This window comes from Triticum urartu, chromosome 6, assembly GCF_003073215.2.
Source record: "Triticum urartu cultivar G1812 chromosome 6, Tu2.1, whole genome shotgun sequence".
In the NCBI taxonomy this organism is placed as follows: Eukaryota; Viridiplantae; Streptophyta; class Magnoliopsida; order Poales; family Poaceae; genus Triticum; species Triticum urartu.
The window spans coordinates 17,585,613-17,600,001 of NC_053027.1; the positions used below are offsets into that span (position 1 = coordinate 17,585,613).

Sequence of the window (14,389 nt, forward strand, 5' to 3'; positions counted from 1 at the left end):
CCCCGTGCGATGGTGATGCTTCTTCTTCGCAGCATTTTGCTTGTTTGTCACCGACATCTTCTTACTCTTTTCCGATGTCTTGTGGGCCACAAATGCGGGCCAGTGATCTCTGATCTTCTCATATCTGCCCTTGAATTCTGGTGTCTCATTATTTTCGACAAACTTATTCAGCTCTTTCTTCCACCTCCTGAATTGTTCTGCCATCCTCTTAAGAGAAAAAGACTTGATTAATTGCTCTTTAACTGGCTTCTCTGGATCATCCTCTGGCGGTAGGGTGAAATTTGACTTCAGCTCAGTCCAAAGATCATTTTTCTGCATATCATTGACATAAGACACCTCAGGGTCTTCTGTAGCCGGCTTTAACCATTGCTGGATGCTGATCGGGATCTTGTCACTAACCAAAACCCCGCACTGAGCAACAAATGCGCTCTTTGTCCGGAGGGGTTCAATCGGTTGGCCGTCGGGCGTGATTGCTATGATCTCAAACTTTTCATCCGAGCTCAACTTTTTCTTCGGGCCTCGTCTCTTTACCGACGTTGTGCTCGATCCAGAGGGCTAGAAAAAAGAACAAAGACTTAATTAATATGTACATACCAAAACAATGAATGCATCAATTAGCTAGTCAGCAGAAGCTTAACTAATATATATACCTGGCCGGACTCGGTTCGGTCACCGGAGACGTCATCACGGTCTCCTTCTTGCAACGGCATTGGGTCACCGGAGCCGTCCTCACGGTCTCCTTCTTGCACCGGCATTAGGTCACCGGCGCCATCATAATCATAGCCATCTGCTTCCAGACCATCGGTGTCGTTGAGAAACAACGAGCAGACGGAATCACTTCCTCGTGCGATTATGTCCCCCAACAACTCTTCTTGTACTTCGTCTCGGGCGGTGTCCATAGTTTCTACAAATATTGACAACATGGCAATTATTATTCAAACATGACAGATGGATATATTAGTGGCAAACGTAGAACTAATATTAATTAGTGGCCTCGACGCTGCTTCTCTAGGGTTTGGGGTGGCCTCGACAACGCTTCAAGGATAAAAAAAGAAGAGGAAGAAGAAAAAAAAAGAGGAGAAGAAAGAATAGAGGAGTTCTTACTCCTCTATTCTTTCTTCTCCTCTTTTTTTTCTTCTTAACTCCTCTATTCTTTCTTCTCCTCTTTTTTTTTCTTCCTCTTCTTTTTTATCCTCTTCTTCCTCTCAGGTTCGACGACCCTCGACCCCTCGGCGACCCTAGACCCCCTCCCGACCCCCTCATGTCGAAGTTATCGAGTAGGGGGTATATCGACAACGACATACCCGATACATACATACATACATGCATACATATCACATGCATCCATACATATATGAACAAAATTAATATCTACTAATTAACAACCTAAATAAAAAAACTAATACATATAGGAAGAAGAAGAAAAAAGAAGAGAAGAAAGAATAGAGGAGAAGACTTCCTCTTCTTCCTCTCCTCTTCTTCTCCCTCTTCTTCCCCTTCTTCCTTGCCTCTCTTATGAATGTCCGACGTTCTCGACCCCCCCCCCCACGTGTCGAAGAAAAAAAAGAAGAAAAAAAAGAGGAGAAGAAGAAAGGTATAGAGGAGAAAAGAGAAAATAGAATATATATTCTATTTTTCTCTTCTTCTCCTCTATTCCTTTCTTCTTCTCCTCTTCTTTCTCTTCTTTTTTCTTCTTCTTATTTATTTCTCCTCGTCTTCCTCTCCCCTCTCGGCGACCCTAGACCCCCTCTCGACCCTCGACCCCTAGGCGACCGTCGACCCCTCTCTTTTATTTTTATTCCTCTTCTTTTTTATCCTCTTCTTCCTCTACTGCTCGGCGACCCTCGACGACCCTCGTTCCCGATAAAAAAAAGAGGAAGAAGAAGAAAAAAAAGAGGAGAAGAAAGAATAGAGGAGAAGCTCCTCTATTCTTTCTTCTCCTCTTTTTTTCTTCTTCTTCTTCCTCTTCTTTTCTATCCTCTTCTTCCTCTCATGTTCGACGACCCTCGACCCCAATAACATTTTTTTCCCCGATAACATTTTTTTCTCCGAGAGAGTTAGTGTTCCCGAGTTAACCGGAGGGGAACATTGGTCATATCGGATTCGTCATATTTTCTACGAATGTTCTATATACATACATCCATCGATATCATTCCATACATACATAGACATGCATCTACATTATATATGAACAAAAAAATATCAAAATTCATCATACATACATCTACAGTATTATGCAAATTAAGGAGCAGGGAAGGAAGGAAGGGGGGAGGATGGGGCGGTAGCTACCTCTCCCGGAGGGATCGGGGAGGAGACGCGGGCGGCCGGCGTCGGGGGCGATGACGATGAGGACGGCCTCGGGGTCGGCGAGGGCGAGGGCGACGGCGGGGCACGCTCGGGGGCGGCGGACGGGCTCGGGGGCGCACGGGGTGCTCGGGGGTGGCGGACGGACGGCCGGCGATGATGGCGAGGTAGGGCGCGCTTGGGGGCGGGGCAGGGGTAACGGCTGCGATGGTGAGGCGCAGAGGGTGCTCGGGGGCGGCGGACGGGCTCGGCGGCGCAGGGGATGCTCGGGGGCGGCGGACGGGCGGCCGGCGACGACGGCGAGGCAGGGCGCGCTCGGGGGCGGGGCAGGGGCAACGACGGCGACGGCGAGGCGAGCAGAAGGGCAGCCTGGCGGCGTCGTCGGGGCGGGATCGAAGAAACTAAACCAAAATTTTCACAAGTGTGGCTTATATAGACAGGGCATTGGTCACGGTTGGTGCCACGAACCGTGACCAATGCCCCCCTTTAGTCCCGGTTGGTGCCACCAACCAGGACCAAAGGCCTTGTGCGGCTGCGGCGTCGAAAGTTTAGTCCCACCTCGCTAGTTGAGAGGGGTGCGCAGTGGTTTATAAGCCCCACTGAGGCACCCCTCTCGAGCTTCTCTCCATTGCAGGCCTACGGGCCTAATTCTCACTGCTATGCCTGTGGGCCTACTGGGCCTCCTGCGGGCCTGAATCCTGGCCCTTTGATGGGTTTCTAGTCGTATTCAGGCCGTGGGGGCCTAGTAGGTGGCATTTTTTTGTTTTTTTGTTGCTTTATTTATTTTATTTTCTTTTGTTTTTTGCTTTATTTTTTAATTCTTTATGCTTTTAGTTTTAGAAAAATTATAAACTTTTTGTTAATGCCATTAGTTTTCAAATTTGAAAACACTTTTTTTGTTTTTTTGTTTTCTTTGTTGCTTTATTTATTTTATTTTGTTTCTACTTACAACAAAATACTTATTGTTGCTATTTTTTTCCAGTTTTTTTTTGTTTTCTGCATTATTTATTTTTGTTTGTTTTTTGCTTTATTTTTTTATTCTTTTTTCTTTTAGTTTTAGAAAAATTATAAACTTTCTGTTAGTGCCATTTTATTTTGTGATTAACTTTACTATAAAAATAGTTTTTTTTCCTGTTTTTTTGATTTGTTTTTTGCATTATTTATTTTCTTTTGTTTTTTGCTTTAATTTTTAATTCTGTTTGCTTTTAGGTTAGCAAAATTATAAACTTTCTCTTAGTGCCATTAGTTTTAGAAAAATTATAAACTTTCTGTTAGTGCCATTAGTTTTCAAATTTGAATAGTTAAAATTTGAATTCTTTGAAAATTGTTTGAATCATAAGTTTGTGATTAACTTACTAAAAAAATGAGAATAGATGCGCTTATAGAGAAATTCAACCTAAATTCATAGTAAATTTCTATGAATTTCAGAGAAATTCACTATGAATTTAGGTTAAACTTTTCTCTATTAGGGCATCTATTTTCACTTTGCGAGGAGCTCAACTAGGCAGAGAGGGAAGGGCTTATAAACCGGTGCGAGGCCCCTTCGGTTGGTGAGGTGGGACTAAACTCTGCCCGCAACGAGGACCAACCCTTTAGTCCCGGTTTGTGGCACAAACCGGGACTAATGGTCACGGGCCAGGGGCGAGGAGCAAAATTATAAACTTTCTGTTAGTGCCATTAGTTTTAGAAAGTTGAAAGTTGAAAGTTGGCATGGGCCAGGGACTAATGGTCATGGTATTACGAGGGCCGAACCATAAGACATGAAAGCATTTCAAATGAACTCTGAAAAAGTTGAAAGTTGCATGGTATCATAATTTCACCCACATAGCATGTGCATGTACAAAACGGACAATGGTAGCATGTTCGTGTGTTACAAAGTTGGCATGGTATCATCATAATAGTTGCGGGAGAAAGTCTTCACTTTTTCTTCGCTTGTGTCATTTGCTTATTGCGCCGTAACCATGGATAATCTTCATTGTTTATCAGGATGCTTGGGTCAGCCTTGACATTGAAGGGAGGAATTTCATGAAACTTTTCATAATTTTCAGACATGTCTATCTTGCCGTCCACTCCCAGGATGTCCCTTTTTCCAGAAAGAACTATGTGGCGCTTTGGCTCATCGTATGATGTATTCGCTTCCTTATCTTTTCTTTTTCTCGGTTTGGTAGACATGTCATTCACATAGATAACCTGTGCCACATCATTGGCTAGGACGAACGGTTCGTCAGTGTACCCAAGATTTTTCAGATCCACTGTTGTCATTCCGTACTGTGGGTCTACCTGTACCCCACCGCCTGACAGATAGACCCATTTGCACTTAAACAAAGGGACCTTAAAATCAGGTCCGTAGTCAAGTTCCCATAACTCCACTATGTAACCATAATATGTGTCCTTTCCGCTCTCGGTTGCTGCATCAAAGCGGACACCGCTGTTTTGGTTGGTGCTCTTTTGATCTTGGGCGATCGTGTAAAATGTATTCCCATTTATCTCGTATCCTTTGTAAGTCAATACAGTCAAAGATGGTCCCCTGGACAACAAGTACAACTCATCACAAACAGTGTTGTCACCTCTAAGACGTGTTTCCAACCAACTGCTGAAAGTCCTGATGTGTTCACATGTAATCCAGTCGTCGCACTGCTCCGGGTGTTTCGACATACGGGGTCACCAAGGTAGAGTTGTGTAGAACTGTGTAGTGTGCTTGAGACCAAGAATATCCATCCCTGCATATTATTGAGTCTCTTCCAAGAGTGCCTTTTTCAGTCAGTCTCCCCTCATACCACGATTTCGGGAGACCTATCTTCTTAAGGCCAGGAATGAAGTCAACACAAAACCCGATAACATCCTCTGTTTGATGGCCCATGGAGATGCTTCCTTCTGGCCTAGCGCGGTTACAGACATATTTCTTTAGGACTCCCATGAACCTCTCAAAGGGGAACATATTGTGTAGAAATACGGGCCCCAGGATGACAATCTCGTCGACTAGATGAACTAGGACGTGCGTCATGATATTGAAGAAGGATGGTGGGAACACCAGCTCGAAACTGACAAGACATTGCGCCACATCACTCCTTAGCCTTGGTACGATTTCTGGATCGATCACCTTCTGAGAGATTGCATTGAGGAATGCACATAGCTTCACAATGGCTAATCGGACGTTTTCCAGTAGAAGCCCCCTCAATGCAATCGGAAGCAGTTGCGTCATAATCACGTGGCAGTCATGAGACTTTAGGTTCTAAAACTTTTTATCTGGCATTTTTGTTATTCCCTTTATATTCGACGAGAAGCCAGTCATGACCTTCATACTGAGCAGGCATTCAAAGAAGATTTCTTTCTCTTCTTTCGTAAGAGCGTAGCTGGCAGGACCTTTATACTGCTTCGGAGGCATGCCGTCTTTTTCGTGCAAACGTTGCAGGTCCTCCCGTGCCTCAAGTGTATCTTTTGTCTTCCCATACACGCCCAAGAAGCCTAGCAGGTTCACGCAAAGGTTCTTCGTCACGTGCATCATGTCGATTGAAGAGCGGACCTCTAGGTCTTTCCAGTAGGGTAGGTCCCAAAATATAGATTTCTTCTTCCACATGGGTGCGTGTCCCTCAGCGTCATTCGGAACAGCTAGTCCACCGGGACCCTTTCCAAAGATTACGTAGTGTAAATCATTGACCATAGCAAGTACGTGATCACCGGTATGCATGGAGGGCTTCTTCCGGTGATCTGCCTCGCCTTTGAAATGCTTGCCTTTCTTTCGACATTGATGGTTGGTCGGAAGAAATCGACGATGGCCCAGGTACATATTCTTCCTGCATTTGTCCAGGTATATACTTTCAGTGTCATCTAAATAGTGCGTGCATGTGTGGTATCCTTTGTTTGTCTGTCCTGAAAGGTTACTGAGAGCGGGCTAATCATTGATGGTCACGAACAGCAATGCCTTAAGGTTAAATTCCTTCTGTCTGTGCTCATCCCACGTACGTACACCGTTTCCATTCCACAGTTGTAAAAGTTCTTCAACTAATGGCCTTAGGTACACATCAATTTCGTTGCCTCGTTGCTTAGGGCCTTGGATGAGAACTGACATCATAATGAACTTCCGCTTCATGCACATCCAAGGAGGAAGGTTATACATACATAGAGTCACGGGCCAGGTGCTGTGATTGCTGCTCTGCTCCCCGAAAGGATTAATGCCATCCGCGCCTAAAGCAAACCATACATTCCTTGGGTCCTTTGCAAACTCATCCCAGTACTTTCTCTCGATTTTTCTCCACTGCGACCCGTCAGCGGGTGCTCTCAACTTCCCATCTTTCTTTCGGTTCTCACTGTGCCATCGCATCAACTTGGCATGCTCTTCGTTTCTGAGCAGACGTTTCAACCGTGGTATTATAGGATCATACCACATCACCTTCGCAGGAACCCTCTTCCTGGGGGCTCGTCGTCAACATCACCAGGGTCATCTCGTCTGATCTTATACCGCAATGCACCGCATACCGGGCATGCGTTCAGATCCTTGTATGCACCGCGGTAGAGGATGCAGTCATTAGGGCATGCATGTATCTTCTCCACCTCCAATCCTAGAGGGCATACGACCTTCTTTGCTGCGTATGTACTGTCAGGTAATTCGTTATCCTTTGGAAGCTTCTTCTTCAATATTTTCAGTAGCTTCTCAAATCCTTTGTCAGCCACAGCATTCTCTGCCTTCCACTGCAGCAATTCCAGTACGGTACCGAGCTTTGTGTTGCCATCTTCGTAATTGGGGTATAACCCTTTTTTGTGATCCTCTAACATGCGATCGAACTTCAGCTTCTCCTTTTGACTTTCGCATTGCGTCCTTGCATCGACAATGACCCGGCGGAGATCATCATCATCGGGCACATCGTCTGGGATCTTCAGCAGCTTCACCCGTTGCAGCATCATTGGGCACATCGTCTGGTTCCTCTTGATCTTCACCCGCTCCCCCCGTTGCAGCATCACCATATTCAGGGGGCACATAGTTGTCATCGTACTCTTCTTCTTCGCCGTCTTCCATCATAACCCCTATTTCTCCGTGCCTCGTCCAAACATTATAGTGTGGCATGAAACCCTTGTAGAGCAGGTGGGAGTGAAGGATTTTCCGTTTAGAGTAAGATCTCGTATTCCCACATTCAGTGCATGGACAACACATAAAACCATTCTGCTTGTTTGCCTCAGCCGCATCGAGAAACTCATGCACGCCCTTAATGTACTCGTAGGTGTGTCTGTCACCGTACATCCATTGCCGGTTCATCTGCGTGCATTATATATAATTAAGTGTCCAAATTAATAGAAGTTCATCATCACATTAAAACCAAAGTGCATACATAGTTCTCATCTAACAACATATAGCTCTCCAGAGCATCTAATTAATTAAACCATACATTGAAACTATGTAAAACATTTCAATGCGGAAACAAATGCGATCATAATCGCAACCAAGGTAACAATTGATCCAACGGCATAATGATACCAAGCCTCAGTATGAATGGCATATTTTCTAATCTTTCTAATCTTCAAGCGCATTGCATCCATCTTGATCTTGTGATCATCGACGACATCCGCAACATGCAACTCCAATATCATCTTCTCCTCCTCAATTTTTTTATTTTTTCCTTCAACAAATTGTTTTCTTCTTCAACTAAATTTAACCTCTCGACAATAGGGTCGGTTGGCATTTCCGATTCACATACATCCTACATAAATAAAATCTATGTCACGTTGGTCGGCATAATTTTCATAAACAATAAATGAACCAATAGTTATAAAGATAATATATATACCACATCTGAATCATAGACAGGACGAGGGCCGACGGGGGCGGATACCAAAACCATCGCACTATACAGGATGCAATAATAAAAGTAACAAAATAATACAAGTATCTATGTAAACATACAAGTAAGAATAATTTTCCTTTTAGAAAGAAGATAAGAACAAGAGGCTCACCACGGTGGTGCCGGCGATGAGCTCGGCGCGGGTGATCGACGGCGGTGAAGACGGGGACGGGACGTGACAGACCGCTAAACCTAGACAAATATTATGGAAAACGGAGATTGGAGGTCGAGCTTGGAGAGGAGAAAGCTTAAGTAGTGTGGCTCGGGCATTCCATCGAACACCTTGTGTGCATAGAAGGTGAGCTAGAGCACCACCAAGCCCTCTCCCCCTCGGCCAGAGAAAAACAGAGCACTGGGGTGCTCTGCTCGCGAGCGAGGGGTATATATAGGCACCTCATTGGTCCCGGTTGGTGACATGAGCCGGGACTAAAGGGAGCCTTTGGTTCCGGTTCAAGCCAACAACGGGGACCAATGGTGGTGGGCCAGGAGCGAGGCCCATTGGTCCCGGTTCATCCCACCAACCGGGACCAAAAGGTCCAGATGAACCGGGACCAATGGCCCACGTGGCCCGGCCGGCCCCCTGGGCTCACGAACCGGGACCAATGCCCACATTGGTCCCGGTTCTGAACTGAACCGGGACTAATGGGCTGACCCGGCCTGGACCAAAGCCCTGTTTTCTACTAGTGCATGTTGGTATGTTTCGACGACTTTTTCTAGGGGTCAAAAGTTACCACGTCTGGGCTACATAAGTTATCACGTCTGTGATATGCAAGTTATCGTGGTATTTTCACATAAGTTACTAGGGGCATAAAAATGGTTCTCCCACCATTTCCACATGCACATGCATGTCTACACAAGAGTACACAAAAGTTGATATCATTCTAGATTGTCCTTATTCTGAAAATTTAAAATGTTTTGTAGCTCAACCATCGGTACAACGCAAAAAATCATTTTCACATAAAAGATTCATGGCGACGAGATTTTCAAAAGTAGATTTCATATTGGTATGTTTCGACGACTTCTTTTTGGGGTTCAAAAGTTACGACACCTATGATATGCAAGTTATCATGGTATTTTTCACATAAGTTATTGGGATATGTTTTTCATCAACTTTTCCCAACTTGGTCAAACTTATCACGGTGTTTGTACATAAGTTATCGGGTACGTGACGCGTATATTATCGTGCTATTTTCACATAAGTTAGCAGAGTTATGTTTTTCAACAACTTTTTTCCCTCTTGATCAAAGTTAACATGGTGTTTGTACGTAAGTTATCAGGTATGCGGTTTGTACATGGTGTTTGTACGTATGTTTTCAGCAACTTTGACCCCCTCCTCAGTCAAAGTTACCACGGTCTTTGCATGTAAATTATCGGGTATGTGTTCCTATATTACCATGTTATTTTCGCATAAGTTACTGTGGTTACATTTTTCGACAAAAAAAATCCGACTTCGTCAAAGTTACCCCAGTGATTTTACGTAAGTTATCAGGTATATGGTTCATATATTACAGTGCAATTTTCACATAAGTTAGTGAGGGGGTATGTTTTCAAAAACTTTTCCCCCTCCTTGGTCAAAGTTACCGCGGTGGTTGTATATTACCATGATATTTTCACACAAGTTACCGAGGGGGGGGGGGGGGTGTTCAACAACATTTTTCTCTCCTTGGTTAAACTTACCATGGTGTTTGTACATAAGTTATTGTGTATGTGGTTCGTATATTATCGGGTTATTTTCGCATAAGTTACTAGGGGTATATTTTTCAAACAACTTTTTTTCCTCCTTGGTAAAAGTTACCGAGACGTTCCTACGCAAGTTATCGGATATGTGGTTTGTACATTACCGTGCTATTTTCACATAAGTCATCGGGGCTATGTTTTTCAACTACTATTTTCCCCCTTGATCAAAGTTACCACGGTGTTTCTACGTAAATTGTCGGGAATGCGGTTCGCACATTATCGTGCTATTTTCCCATAAGTTTTCAGTGGTATTTTGTCAATAACATTTTCCCCTCTTTGGTCAAAGTCATGCGTAAAGTATTGGGTATGTAGTTCATATATTGCTGTTTTTACATAAGTTACAGGGGCATGTTTCAACAATTTTTTTTGGTCGGGTTCAAATTACCATGGTGTTTTCACCAAGTTCTCAGATTTGCGGTGCATATATTATCATGCTATATTTAAACTTAATTTACCATGTGTATATTTTCAAAAAAAGATCTTACCATGGTGTTTCGTACCTAAGTTATCATGTCTGTGATACGTATATCCTCATGCTATTTCCACAAATTTTACCGGGTATCTTTTCAACAATTCTCTTCCCCATGAAGAAAGTTACCACCGTGTTTGTACCTAAGCTATCTATGTGTACCTAAGCTATCTATGACGTGGTGCATATATTATCATGCTACTTACAAAGAATTTACAATGTGTATGTTTTTAACAAAAATTTTCTCGGGTCCAAAAATACCGCGGCGTTTGCACCTACATTATCAGCTCTACGGTGTGCATATTACCGTGTTATTTACACAAAAGTTACTGTTGTGTACTTTTTCAACAAATACAACAGAATATGAACATGGTTAATATGGGCAACATATGTTCATGGCACCTTAAGCAGAAATGAATAAAATACAATTTTGCTTGTTTAGAATGTCATGCTAAGATGCTAACCCAGGTCAAGTACTCTCACAACAAAGATTCTGATGTAAACATGTTACTTTATAGAAGACTTATGCAGGTTCTGCATATGTACTAGATGAAAAATGTCACCATCCAATATTGGATGGTTCTTTGAACTAGCAGCAGGATGGTATGAGAAGGCCACATCCAGAACAGAGGTTGTACATTCATTTTCTTGTTCACAACATAAATTTAATTCACTATATAAACTATGAGCTAATCATGTGCACGTCGAAGACAATCAAAATTGTTGAGTACCGTATGGATGACTAAACTGAATCATGTCCAGATGTATGGAAGAAACCATACTCAGTCAGACGGCACTACAAACTTTGGGAAAAAGAACAATGGCAAATAATCTTGATTACAGTCTGTTCTATCAAGGCAGATTAGCAATAGATCATAATAATGTGGTTATGCCACTGATACATGTGCTACATCCGTGCATGTATCAATCATTTTTGCACACCAGGATCGAGGCACATTTAGGCAGCTTATTATCTACTAGTACATCAGAATTTAGAAAAGTCCACCCGCAAAAAAAATTCAGAAAAGTCACCTACCTAGAATCTATACCTTACGGTTGATGCACTGGAGGGCTGCAGCCAGCGCCCGGGCCTATCAGTCCATGAAGGTGATGTCTAGCTTCCGCACCTACACCTTCAGACTACTGCTGATATTGTATGGGATGAGCAAGACAAGGACGAGCTCGGACGTATGTAGAAGGAGGAGTCTGCTCGCTGATCTTAAAGAAATAAGCAGGACAGGAATGAGCACGGATGAGAACCTAGACAAGGATGAGCTCGGAGGTCAGCTCGACGGGAAAAGCGACCAAGCCGGCGGCGTATGAGCAGAGGTGAGGTTGAGGGCGAGCAACGGAGTTGAGATCAGATCGAATTACTGGGCATCGATGGCGAGGTCGACGGGGACGATCGGCCCGGCCGGCGGTCGGCTCGAGGACGAGCCATGGGATTGAGGTGGACGAATGCAGAGTATTGGCGAGTGGCGACTGCGGCGAACAAAAGTTTCCATCTTATCGCGGCATGGTGCACGACTTTGATCAAGCGAATCGATACGCTGGGTTCACTTAGCGGTGGCATACATGCGTAAATACGTACATCTCAACTCCATCTTCTGTGTTTCCAGCACCTGAGTGGTGAGATCGCGACCTCGGCATCTACAAACGGACGGCATCCAAGTGGGTTGGCAGTTTTGCAAAAACGATTTGGATTGCCACATACATATTCCCTTTGTGTATTATGAAACAAAGCAATTTCCGTGCCAACCGTGTGCGATTTTCTATCATTGTTTGTTTTATGTGTAGTCGGATATGCCCGAGCATGCAGGTAGCTTTTCACCCAACATGCTACGCCAGCTCATGTGCAGATGTGCTTTTAGGAACTGCTAGTTAGGGGCAAAACTATGTAGAAGTACCATACACGTAGGGTAGGACTATGTACAAATATGCATAAATGGATATGGTAGCTCGTCACGTGAGGACGTCATCCAACAGGAGGCTCGACTGAAACAATTTTGGGTTAGTCGATTGACCCAATTTTATTTCAGTAGACTGGGTTGTAGTCGCTCCTGATTTGGTCACTTGAATGTGCAATAACTTAGCAGATTTAGATGTGCCCTAAAAAAACCCAAAGATTTAATATCTCGACGACTATCTTTCGTGAAATTGTAGAGTTGCGCAATCCAATAAGCATGCAAAGTATATCTCCGAAAACAGATCGAACATGTAGTTTATTCAGCGTGGGTAATGGTTGACGCTGTGCGATGAGCGTCATCCCTGCGATCAGAGACGGCTATACTGACCGAGGCCGAGGTAGTCAGCGGTCAGAGGCTTGAAGATGCGCCGGTCGTCGGAATCAAGCGCGGCGGCGAGCCTCGGCCAGACGTACGTGGCGACAAGCCAGCCGTCGCCTCCCGGGCGCGCGATGATCTGCACGAAGCCACTGCACAGCCTCCCGCAGTCCTCCCCTGTGGGCATCGTCAGCGCGGCGCGACCGAAGCCGAAGTCGGTGTCCAAACTGAACGTCGCGAACGACGTCACGCTCAGCGCCGGACTACCCAACCCCACGCAGGCCGTCTCGACGTACTTGGTAGCCATGTGCTCCTCCACCCAGTCCACCAGCTGCTGGAAGTGCTCGTCCGTGGCCGTGGACCTGATCGTCTCGCGCACCGTCGACGCGATGTCTTGGAGCGACCGCCGGCGGGTGTCCTCCACGCCCGCCTCAGCCACCGCGAACGTGGTGACGTTGCCGACGTAGTCCCGCATCGCCGCTCTGTACCTCGGCGCGGAGAGACGGCGCCGCCCGTTCACCCACCAGCCCATGCGGCAGCTCTCGTCGGACGCGCCCACGACGGCGGCGAAGGCCTTCCACAGGTACGCGGACAGCGCCTCGAGGCGGGTGGCCACCACACCGTCCTGGCTCGCCTGAGAGCGCAGCATCTCGAGGTCCCGCGCCTCGACGTAGTACGTGCGCTCGACGAAGGAGCACTGGGTGGTCAGGGCGTTGACGAGGTGCGCGCCGTCCAGCGGCGTGAACTGCTCGCCGAAGGAGGGGCCGTAGGACGGCGTAGCGCGTGGGCGGAACACGGAGCGGTCGTGGTTCGGGGCGACGGAGACGACCGCCCCGGTTCGCGCAAGCTCTGACCACGCGGTGGCGATAATGCACAGCGAGTAGCCGTCCATGAGCACGTGGTTGCTGGCCCACGCTATGGCGAACCCACCGCAGGCGAAGGACACCAGCTGCACCGAAAGCGCGACGCCGGCGTCGTACTTGACGGGGACGCCGACCTCCGCCAGCGACGCGCCAAGGTGGCCGTAGTCCAGGCTCGCCAGGGCCACGCCGGACTCGGCGAGGACGAGCTCGGCGCCCTGGTTGTCGCAGTGCAGCATCTCCGGGCGCCCGGACCGCGGGTCGACGACGATGCGGCCGGTCAGGGGGAGGAAGTGATCCAGCAGGGACGGCAGCTTCGCCTCGAAGGCCGCGACGACGTCGCGGAAGACGGCGCCGGAGGAGGGCCTCCGGTAGGCGCAGAAGAGCGAGACGGGGATGTTCTGGGGCAGCAGGTCGAGGTTGGAGACTGCGAGGACGCGCGGTGGTGCGGGTGTGGCGGAGGAGCCTAACGCCTTCACGGTGCTCCGGCTCAAGACACGGACGCGCGAGTTGCTTGCCATCTCCGTTCTCCGGCGTCTGAGATTTGACTGTCGATTATAGGCTTATAGCTCTCAGCTTTTGAGAGAATCTGTCACCTATTTGTATAGAACCATCGGCAATGCCAAGGATGATTAGTGATCTTCAAGTGGTTGGCAAATAAGTACACACCACAAGTTGACCTTGTGATTAACAAAAGCTTGCTAGTGGATGCAAGCAATTTTATTGGCGACTACCGGACTCGGATAAGGTCAATGCCTAAACTTATGAAAATTGTGGAATCTTTTGTACCATGGCGGGCGTTTCTCTTTAGATACCCCAATCAATAAGACAAGATCGAATTCACATGATTTGAATATTGGAGTAACATCATCGAGGTGGCGCATCTCGCCTACGAGATATATG

The 14,389-nt window shown here is 46.3% G+C and overlaps 1 protein-coding gene across 1 annotated transcript; it reads right to left on the reverse strand.

Annotated features, from left to right (window-relative positions):
• Nucleotides 1–12,479: 12,479 nt before the first annotated feature.
• On the reverse strand, nt 12,480–14,080 carry LOC125516079 (coniferyl alcohol acyltransferase-like). Its single transcript, XM_048681566.1, has one exon. It carries the CDS (start codon nt 14,005–14,007, stop codon nt 12,619–12,621), a length of 1,389 nt encoding a protein of 462 aa, XP_048537523.1. The 5' UTR covers nt 14,008–14,080; the 3' UTR covers nt 12,480–12,618.
• Between the last annotated feature and the right edge of the window lie 309 nt (nt 14,081–14,389).